Source organism: Pelophylax lessonae (assembly GCF_965119305.1).
Source record: "Pelophylax lessonae genome assembly, chromosome: 2".
NCBI lineage: Eukaryota > Metazoa > Chordata > Amphibia > Anura > Ranidae > Pelophylax > Pelophylax lessonae.
Genome location: NC_138769.1, coordinates 511,659,007 through 511,670,423, shown reverse-complemented (window position 1 = coordinate 511,670,423; position 11,417 = coordinate 511,659,007). Strand labels below are relative to the sequence as shown.

General features: G+C 44.2%; 1 protein-coding gene across 1 annotated transcript; it reads left to right on the top strand.

Annotated features, from left to right (window-relative positions):
- Window positions 1-1,092: 1,092 nt before the first annotated feature.
- Window positions 1,093-10,154, top strand: LOC309548170 (uncharacterized protein; the record flags this gene model as incomplete). Its single annotated transcript, XM_082248130.1, has 4 exons — window positions 1,093-1,138; window positions 7,407-7,529; window positions 8,729-9,592; window positions 9,868-10,154. 4 exons carry the CDS (start codon window positions 1,093-1,095, stop codon window positions 10,152-10,154), a joined length of 1,320 nt encoding a protein of 439 aa, XP_082104256.1.
- Window positions 10,155-11,417: the final 1,263 nt, after the last annotated feature.

Here is an 11,417-nt window from a genome sequence, read left to right as displayed (position 1 = left end):
TCATTCACGCTTGTTCACTTCCCCTTTTGTATTGTACATTTGAATGTATACAAGTGTGTCATTGGTTTATTCTATGTGGGTAATTTGTGTCACGTGACTGTACATTTGGAACTGATTGGCTTCCAGGTGATTGTTCCTTTGTCTCTTAAATAAACAAGGCTTCCTGTCTGACACAGGACATTTCTGGTGAGAATCTAAGGTGACAACAACCTGTGTGTGTCTGTATTCCTGGGATTACGGAGAGCACTCAATTACCTTATACAAAAGAGCTGAGAATTGTGCTTTTTAGCAGAACGGGATTGATTGCGCTTCGTATATATAAATATATCCATAAGTGCACTTATTAGCGCAACCGAGTTATTTGTGCATTAAGCGTATTTTAATTTCCAAGACAAATACTGCCCTATGTGCCCCCCACAGAGAGCCTGGAGGAATGTCTTTCACATAATTTGGAATGAAAATTCCCACATGTCCCTCTCTAGCATAGTACATCTAACCGGATCGCTTAGAATGGATTCATTAGGTCGCCAGGGGTGAGGGCAGAATGGCAAGAGGGCTTTTTGGGTTTTAATAGGATCAGGGAGTGGTCAGACCAGGTGATGTCCCGGATGGATTAGTGAGATGTGATACGGATGTCTATGGTGGGGAAAAAAATATGATCAATCCTAGCGTATGTTTTGTCAGGTGGCGAATAGTGCATGAAGTCCCAGGAAGAGGTTCAGCTTCCTCTAAATATCTTCCAACCCCAGAGAATGAAGAAGCCGGGCTATGCGATAGCTTTGTTTAGGGGGTCTTTTAAACTGGGATACCCCCTGATTTGTCTGAGAGCTGATTGAATTAGTGTCCCCATCCATTACGATTTGACCCTCAAAATGAGGAGAAAGGCAATGTAGCATTTATGAGTAAAACATGGCCTAAACAATGTTTGGGGCGTAGTAGGATATGAAAATGTAAAGCCAGCCGTCAATATGTCCCTTAACCAGGATGTATCGACCTTTCTGGTCCTTAATCATCTGGGAGAGTGAAAAGAAAACTTTTTTGGAAAAAAGATAGCTTCTCCCTGTTTAATGGTGTCTACATTTGCTAAGTAGAATGTGGGAAATTTATGATGGACGAACACAGGATAAAAATTCCCCAGGTAAGTGAGTCTCCTGAAGGAGGACATAAAGATTCTGGGAGTGATAAATCTAAAATGGTGTGCCATTCTTTATCAGTGAGTTTAGGCTTGTGTGTTGTGAGATGCCACTTTAAGAGTCCCACCCTGCTGATTGGGATTAGTCACGAAAAGGAGTTAAATGCCATCAATTGATGGACACATACCCAGAAAGTCTGCCGAGGGTCCACGGAAAAACTGATCCGCAGAAAATTAAGTCCCATACTGCTCAATAGTTTCTGAGGCCACCGCATAGGTATCTGGAAGAGAAGAAAGAGCATGAAAAAAACAGAAAGGAAAACAGTAGAAAGGGAGGAGCAGGGAGCTTAGAACTGGGATTGTTCTGTGTTCTCTGGACTCAGGACCTGACCTGCCTAGTTCTGCAAAATTAGAAAAATACCGGTGCATCCTGAAACAAACAGGGCGCTATCCTGTTGACACCAAAGAGATTTATAACCTCTGTGTTCCTACATGGGGGAGCACTAAAACCGCTCCAGCCTTAAAGCCTCAGTTTTAAAAATATAAGATAATACAAAAATATATATAAAGCTCAAAATAAGTCTTATGGCCCAGGGCCATCCCTCACAAAGTAAAAACAAGCTAGAACGTAGCCAGGAAAAATAACTATCAAGATGTACGGTACGAGTTCAGAAGGCATTGAGGGGGAGCAATGTGACACCGGCATGAATGTCATGAACCAAAGAGAGATGTCTCTCTGAGAATGCCAATGATAATGCTATAACAAAACAAGGCATGCTACCCTTCAGAGGTGCGCACAAAAGAGCACAAAACCTGGAAAGGATGCATGATAAGAAGTGAACCCTAATAATTGTAAAACAAATGAAACTTAAGTTTAAACATATGTTGGGAAAAGACCAATTGAGATGAGGATGCCCCTGAGACTGTGAAATAATAGAGGGGCTCAGTTAGAGTCTCAAAACCAGGGAAGAAAATTTTCCAAACAAGATGGGATCTGAGGAGGTCAGATGAAAAACTGGAAGTGGGTGGCACCCTCAAGGATGGTTGGAGTGCCGATATATTCTTTGCTTCTGCCAGACCAGGGTCAAAGGGCTAATTGAGGGTGGTCGCTTGGAAGAGCTTTGACGATTAGCAGAAAATGGAGAGGATGAATCTTGGGAGATGATGCCAAGCTATAACAACAGATGTTCACTGTATTGGAGTGACGCAAAACTGTATGATTTATTCCGATATTGGAATTGGAGTTGGAAGGGGAAAGACCACCAGTATTTTACTGATTTGTGGGATAAAGCAGCCAGAAGGGGTCTCCGACCTTGGATAGTTGTGGCAGACAGATCTGCAAATATTTGCACCGGGTGTCCTTGAATAGCAAGATTTACAGTAACATGGCCTTCCTCCTGACCTCCTCTTTTATGGCATAGTAATGTGGTTTAACCACTATGTCCCTGGGGAGACCATCTTCGCAAGAGGTTTGCTCTATCCAATTCTAACCTGTGGTCAGGGATATCCAGGATGAGATCCTTAATGAAAGTCTTAACCGACCCTTGGACACAGTGGCGTAGCGTGGGTTGTCAGCACCCAGGGCAAGGCAAGTCATTTGCGCCCCCTAACCCGCGGGATTTTAGCACTCGAGTCTCTTCCACTAGATTAGTTAAAGAAACCCTTACCCCCTAAGCACATGTATTGTTTGTTACGAAAATACTGATGTAATTAAAGTAAAATGCATCTAAATACAAGTTTGAATGACCAGCGTGCCCCCTTTCAATGCAGAATGACCAGCGTGCCCCCTTTCAATGCAGAATGACCAGCGTGCCCCCTTTCAATGCAGACAGACTAGCGTGCCCCCTTCAATGCAGACAGACCAGCGTGCCCCCTTTCAATGCAGACAGACCATCGTGTCCCCTTTCAATGCAAAATGACCAGTGTGCCCCCTTTCAATGCAGAATGGCCAGCGTGCCCCCTTTCAATGCAGAATGACCAGCATGCCCCCATTCAATGCAGAGAGACCAGCGTGCCCCCTTTCAATGCAGAATGACTAGCATGCCCCCTTTCAATGCAGAGAGACCAGCGTGCCCCCTTTCAATGCAGAGTGACCAGCGTGCCCCCTTTCAATGCAGAATGACCAGCGTGCCCCCTTTCAATGCAGAGAGACCAGTGTGCCCCCTTTCAATGCAGAATGACCAGTGTGCCCCCTTTCGATGCAGAATGACCAGCGTGCCCCCTTTCAATGCAGAATGATCAGCGTGCCCCCTTTAAATGCAGAGAGAGACCAGCATGCAACCTTTCAATGCAGAGTGACCAGCGTGCCCCCTTTCAATGCAGAGTGACCAGCGTGCCCCCTTTCAATGCAGAGAGACCAGTGTGCCCCCTTTCAATGCAGAATGACCAGCGTGCCCCCTTTCAATGCAGAATGACCAGCGTGCCCCCTTTCAATGCAGAGAGACCAACGTGCCCCCATTCAATGCAGAGAGGCCAGCGTGCCCCCTTTCAATGCAGAGAGACCAGCGTGCCCCCTTTCAATGCAGAGTGACCAGCATGCCCCCTTTCAATGCAGAATGACCAGCGTTCCCCCTTTCAATGCAGAATGACTAGCGTGCCCCCTTTCAATGCAGAGAGACCAGCGTGCCCCTTTCAATGCAGAATGACCAGCGTGCCCCCTTTCAATGCAGAGAGACCAGCGTGCCCCCCTTCAATGCAGAGAGATCATTGTGCCCCCTTTCAATGCAGAGAGACTTACCTGCAGCGGCCGCTTCTCCTCAGTTCCCCACGTCTCCTCGAGTCCTCCCGCCCCCTCCTCGGCCAATGGCATGCCTTCGCCTTTCGGCCAATCAGGAGCGGGTCTCGGACCCGCTTCCTGATTGGCCAGGAGGAGGATCCATGTGACAATGGCAAATTTTCCCCCTCTGTGACAGTGCCAGGCTGCTGACTCACTCGCTGCTAAACTGACTGAGCAGTGAGGAGAGGCAGCATAGGCGGGGTTTGGCTTGCAACGCCACCCCACCCTACACCAATGGACAGGTGAGGCACAGTCCAGCCCCGCCCCGACCCGCCATTTTCAGCCATAGGGTGGCCGCGCCGGAGATCTCTCAGCCTAAAGATGGAGGCAGCCGCAGACAGGGTGTGAACTGTGTATGTCAGAGTCAGACAGACAGAGTGACACTGCGGATGCGCCCCCCCCAGATGTTGCACCCAGTGCGGCTGGCCCCCCCTGCATCCCCCCACGCTACGCCACTGCTTGGACATCAAGTATCAATTCAGGAAGCCCCCTTATGTGAAAATTGTAAGGTCTTCTCCTATTTTCGAGATAATCAATTGTAGACAGGACTGTGTCAAGCTGTTTCTGTTAAGTTTGAATACATGTTGTATTTTGGTTTGCCCTCGTGACCATTCGGTCTACAGTCTATTCGATGGCTTCAATACTTGTGCCCAGACACCGTAGCTCCATTTTAATTGTGTTTGCTATTTCGGCTGCAGTTTGTGAGGCCTACAGGGCTGTTAATCATCGGTGTGCCCAGCAGTTCATCAATGTTTCTGTCTAGTAGCGATTCCGTGGATGCAGGGGAGACTGCAGGGGGATAAGGTTACTCGTTGGCATAGAGGGAAGACCATAGGTATCCTGGTGTGCAAGGAGAGGATATGCTATAGATTAGGAGTCCTCCGTGTCTCTGTGTGGAGGAGTTTGGGCCTCCATCTTGGATTTTCCCAGGGGCCTGCTCTCTAAAGCTAAGCTGGCAGGACACCTTTCTCCTATACTGCTCACCCGACATGCGAGAGGGTGCACTGATGGGTCTGAAGTGCTGGTTAGGGATGAGGACTTCTCTAGGTAGCTGGCGTGGAGGTGGTCACTCGGCTGGAGCGGGTCGGAGCTCCTGAATCAAGCCTCCATCTCAGGAGCTGCCACGCATGCACCAGGTTTGCAGCAGTTTTATGAAGGTTTTTTTTTGTGTGCTTTTGGCCAGCACCCTGTGTGATAAATAAACCTTAAAGTGGTTGTAACCCTAGAAAAAAAAAAATGAAAAGATCCTGTTTCCTCATGGCAGGTTAAACAGCACAGTGCTTGTGCGGTCTTGCCTGTCCCTCTGTAACTCATAAAAAACCTCGCTGATCGTCCCTGATTATGTCCTCCCCTCTGTAAACTGACCACGCTTATCATGCCTACTGAGCCCTGACAACATAGTCATTTTATGTGCCTGCATCATCCGCTGTATCTCTTCTCTCCTCCTCTCCCCTCCCCTCCCTCCCTGCCTGTCAGTTCCTGTATCTGTGTGAGCCCCCCCTCTTCCAAGTACTAAAAGAAACTTAAAAAAAACGTTACTGCCAGCCCCTCTCTTTTATCCAGCAATACCATGCTATGTAAGTGTTTTTTTTTAAAAAAACTCTAAATACCTTTTTCTGAGCTATTCAGGCCATTCACGTTACTCCTGGCTCTCCTACTCTGATCCACGGGCTACAGCGAGAGGGGCTGAGCGGCCAGCACAGTAGTTACATGACCTCCACGGATAATGTCAGAGGGAGATCTCGGCCACTCCTGCTGTAGCCCGTAGATCGGAGTAGGAGAGTGTCTGGGAGTCATGTGACAGGCCTGAAGATCTCTGAAAAAAGGTATTTAGAAGCATTGATTTAAAAAAAAAAACTTACACATTGTGTTATTGTTGGATAAAAGAGAGGGGCTGGCAGTGAAATTATATTTTAAAGTTACAACCACTTTATTATTCTATAAAGAAGTAATGCAGGATTCAGGTTATTTACCAAGAGCATAACTGTTACAATATTTTAAAAAAGATCTTCATGTTTTATACAATAACAATTTTTTTTCAGGCCAGGCAAAGGCATTTCATATTTTCACTCCCTTAAATAGAATAACATCAGCGTAAAACACTGAAGTATTGAAGGCATATTGAGGCATACTAGAACTACAGTTATGTTCACTGGCACTCCCCTGCATGTAATATGAATGCTTTCAGTCGTATAATGGAAATAGTTTATTGAACAAAATATTTTTGAAGCCATGAAAATATTTATTGTGTAAATTGTTGGTCTGAGACCATTTAAAATGGCAGTTTAGGTAATTGCATGAAATAAATGAACAGTTCCACAACCATTTCTGTTTAGTAGCAGATGTGCAGTTTCTATTGCTCACTTACTAGCACAATTAAAATAACTTAGAACAAACAAAGCATAACATAAAAATGTTTCCTATGCTGCCAAAAAAAAAAAATGTGTAATAGTACATTCTACTATTCCGAATCTTTGCTGTTAAAAAGATGCTAAAAATGTATATTATAATTATTTATAGAATGCATAACCAATTGTATTGCTGATTTATTAAAAATGGCATAGTAAACTAGGTGGAAAAAAAGACATTTCCATCCATTTCAACCTACTATAAGCGCCAACAATTGAAACATTAATTTTAAAAACTGCACTTTTATTATAAATGCTATATTTACACTTTTTATACAGTATTTAGGGTAATGTAATTGATCTAATTACCTTAACAGCCAATAATGTGAGCTTTCATCAACTGGGTCTGTAGTAGCCAGCTGTTGCTGTGTTCACATCTTTCGGCTTCTAAGAAAGACACTTGCAGCCACAGCTAGAGGGCATTTTTTTTAGGGGGGGAGATAAGTGAACATTTTCCACCTCCTATCAGCCCCTCTCTATACCATTATATACCATTACATTATATATTTAGAACAAAGTAGAGCAATCATTTAACTACATGCCCAAATATTTGTATGAACTATCCTGGGGACTGTTATCATCAAGAGAGAGAAAGAGAAAAAAATTGTATGATTAAATAAGGGATCATACACATAGTTAGTCAGGTTGAAAAAAGACACAAGTCCATCTTGCTACACAAAATATAAATATTTGGCATGTAGTCATTATGTGCAACAAGCACTTCTTGATGCCCTTCATAGATAGTGAATCGAAAAGATACACATAAAGGAAGCATTTTTTCCTTTTTGCTTTATTACCATGCTGAATAAATGAGTGCAGCCATTATTTTCCTAGAATCATGGATTCAAACACAGCTCTAGGTAGGTCTCTTAATTCCACCTCCACTATCACATTAGCCAGGTGCTGGCCCTGTCTGTCACAGATGCCACCTATATTCCTATATGTCTCCATTGAGGTGGCTCCCTACAATGGGCAATTTTAGCTCCTGGAAACCATAGCATATTTATTGGGTATTTTGCTTGGGTGCCATAGGTGCCACTGCCATGTTGTTTAATAAAATGTTTATTGACATTGTTTACCTATTGTTTAGGTAAATTAGATAAAAGATCTACAATTAATGTCATTCTGTCTTCTGATGTCTTCTCTGAGAAGATGGATGGGGAGGATGAGAGGTATACCACAATACCCCTCATGGCTAGTGCACTGGATGAGGGTGGGTAAGGGTTAGATTGCTTGGTCCTTGCCAGGATCTCCCCTGAAATATCCCCCTAGCTTGGTCTATGTAGCTGCTGTCCTGATGCAGGGAATGAATGGGGTCAGGCAATTCTGTCTCCTGGTCTCACACTAAAGCCTGGGGATTCCCTCTCCTTTCGGCAGCCTGAACCTTCGTCACCTGAAATTAAATGTGACACAGCCACAGTGATGCCTGGACTGAACGGTTTCCACATCCTAAAGGGACTGGCAGGACAATTATACTTTGGTCTCAGAATAAAAAAAAAGTGCCTGGTAACTAAAAGATCAGTGAGAATAATTGTCAGAAGGATCCTATTATCAGATAAAGAAGAACAGCAAACAGACCACTGTAATCCAATAATCTTGTACATTGCTTACTGTTAGACATGTGCGGTTCATTTTGTTCCGAATTGAAATTCGGACACATTTTTCGTTATTCGGAAATTTGTATGTATCCAAATTTCCAAAATTACAATAGTAATGAAATAAACAAATCCGAAAAAAACAAAACAACATTTCGGACAAAATTCAAATAGAATGCGAAGTAGCCCCAGGACATCTGTGGGGGAGGGGCTTCCTGTGAGGAAGTTGGCTCACAATGTGATTGGAGTCTTCCCAGATCCATAGTGCAGACACAGAACGGCCCTCACACCTCTCAGCCAGGACAAGAAGCCTCCATCTTCCATCGGGGACACAGAGGAGAGACAGAGAAGATCCTCACACAGGTCAGAGCAGAATCAGCTTCATGTCTACAGTCTGCACATTGCAGGCCCAGGACCCCCCACAAGGTGGAATGACACTTTAAGGGGAACTTTCCCCTGATTGTGGACACTTGTGAGCAGGAGGAAGAGAAGCCGAGAGTTGGGAGAGATTTCCCCCTTCATGTCTGGTCACTGTGCTGGGAAGAGTCAGAAGTCACTCAACCATAGAAGAGTCATCAGAGGAGCTCCACATCAACCTCCAGAACAGGACACCATCAGCCAGGTGGATTTATGAACCAAGTTTTCGATCATTTTGGACTTCATCAATTCAGCTGAGTCACATGGGAAATGAGCCATATGAGTGTCTTGTGTGACTGAAAGTCTTAATCACAATTCACCGGAGGATTCACACAGGACACAAGTCCTATCCGTGTTCTAAAGGAATAAATGTTTTGAATCTTCTTCAACATTAATCCAGCCTCAGAGGACAACAGGAGAGAAGTAATTTCAGAAGATATTTCTTGTTTGGAATGTGATAAACGTTTTACAATGGATGCAAAACATGTCACACACCAGGAGGTTTACAATGGAGAGAAATCATATCAATGTTCTGAATGTAACAAAGCTTTTACATCAAAGTTAAAGCTTATTATACACCAGATGATTCACACTGGAGAGAAGCCATATCAGTGTTCTGAATGTGTCAAAGCATTTACAACAAAAAAATATCTTATCACACACCAGAGGGTTCACACTGCAGAGAAGCCATATCGGTGTTGTGAATGTGACAAAGCTTTTACACAGAAGTCACATCTTATCATACACCAGATGATTCACAGTGGAGAGAAGCCATATCAGTGTTCTGAATGTGTCAAAGCTTTTAGAGTGAAGTCACATCTTATTACACACCAGATGATTCACACTGGGGTGAAACCATATCAATGTTCTGAATGTGACAAAGCTTTTACAACCAAGAGAGCGCTTATCATACACCAGAGGGTTCACAGTGGAGAGAAGCCATATCAGTGTTCTGAATGTAACAAAGCTTTTACACAGAAGTCCCATCTTCTAACACACCAGAGGGTTCACACTGGAGAGAAGCCATATTATTGTTCTGAATGTGTCAAAGCTTTTACGACAAAGGGCAATCTTATCATACACCAGAGATTTCACCGTGGAGAGAAGCCATATCAGTGTTCTGAATGTGTTAAAGCATTTACAACCAAGCAAATGCTTCTCGAACACCAGAGAGTTCACAGTGGGGAGAAGCCATATCATTGTTCTAAATGTGGCAAATCTTTTACACATAAGAGTCATGTTAACAGACACCAGAGGGTTCACAGTGGAGAGAAGTCATAGCAGTGTTCTGAATCTGGCAAAGCATTTACAAACAAGCAAGAACTTATGATACACCAGTTCTGAATGTGACAAAGCTTTTACACAGAAGTCACATCTTATCACACACTAGGTGATTCACACTGGAGAGAAGCCATATCAGTGTTCTGAATTTGTCAAAGCATTTACAACATAGTTAAATCTTGTCATACACCAGATTATTCACAGTAGAGAGAAGCCATATCATTGTTCTGAATCTGGCAAAGCTTTTACAACAAAGAGTCAACTTATTATACACTGGAGAGAAGCCATATTATTGTTCTGAATGTGGCACATCTTTTACAACAAAGATGTATCTTATCATGCACCAGAGAGTTCACAATGGAGAGAAGCCATATCAGTGTTCTGAATCTGGCAAATCGTTTACAAACAAGCAAGAACTTAACGCACACCAGAGGATTCACAGTGGAGAGAAGCCATATCAATGTTCTGAATGTGAAAAAGCTTTTACACATAAGTCACACCGTATCAATCACCAGAGGATTCACACTGGGGAGAAGACATTTTAGTGCTCTGATTGTGAGAAAGCTAATGTTGGGATAATCTATCACCAGAGGATTCACATGCTTTAGCTGCAGAGAGGAAATTCTGGAAAAAGGGGGGATATCAAAGGATTTACATATGTCCCATTAGTTTCACAACTCCCACAATCTAGGGAAGAATTGAAAAGATGAAATGCTACAAACTAACATCTGTGAAGCAACAGGAATGTAATGGATGGATGCATTGAGTTTAGTGCTCATGTCCATCAGAAACACCTACCTAAAAGGCCGGTAAATCTTTTGTTGTTTAACATTTTTTCAGATAAGCACCAATAATTGAATGGTTTTCCTCACGATTCTCATCTTCGTCTTTTTTCTTTTTTACTAAAAATAACAAATCTATAGACAGGATAACAGGTGATAAAACGATGTTGCAGAGGGAACTCTGGGAATGCTAATGACCAGGGCCGGCGCTACCACTAGGCAAGTTAGGCAGTCACCTAGGGCGCACTGCCGCCTAGGGCGCCTGGCCGCTGGTTTCCTCTTCTTAATCTTTCCCTCTCTCCTGTGCTGTGCAGCCGCTCTAGTCTTTGTACCATACCGACAGTGATCGGCAAGTGTCCGTGAACACTCCTTGCAGCCGGGTCCGCTACTGACTTTGTTTGTATTTCAGTCTGTCTCTGCCAGACTGTCAGATCCTCTCTCACTCTCTCACCCCCTCCCTCTTCGAGTCCTCCCTCCTCATGTGATGGCTGAGGTCAGCCTCGGGTCCCTCCTGCAGTGTGTGTAGATAAATGTGGATCCGTCTTCTCCTGTGCTGCGGAGACTTTGATATCTCATCTGTTGGAGCCTGGGACTGGTCACTGGGAGTGTCACTGTCAGTGCAGGCTTGCAGAGGCCGCCCAGCGCGGGAGAACAGGCACATGAGGAAGCGTGGAGGAGTTAGTGGAGTGGAGTGGAGTCTATGCTGTGGAGGGTGGGAGTGTCAGTGCTCTGACTGAACCCAGGAGGAGGAAGCAAGAAAGGATTGGAAGGTGTGTGCTGGAGCCTGGAGGACTCAGAATTGTAATTTATAATCTTTTCTACATACAATATTTATATTTTGCTATTTATCCTGGTTTAGAAGATATCCAAGGGTCTAGGGGGAGGGGGGTGTTAAGGTGGTTATTTCTGCTATGAAGTTAGAAATTTGATCTCAGTAAAGCTGGCCATGTACAGTGGATTTTTTTTTTTGTTCAGCCTGCATAATTGGTGCCGGTTCGCACTGTGGCGGTGCGGGGGCGCTGCGGG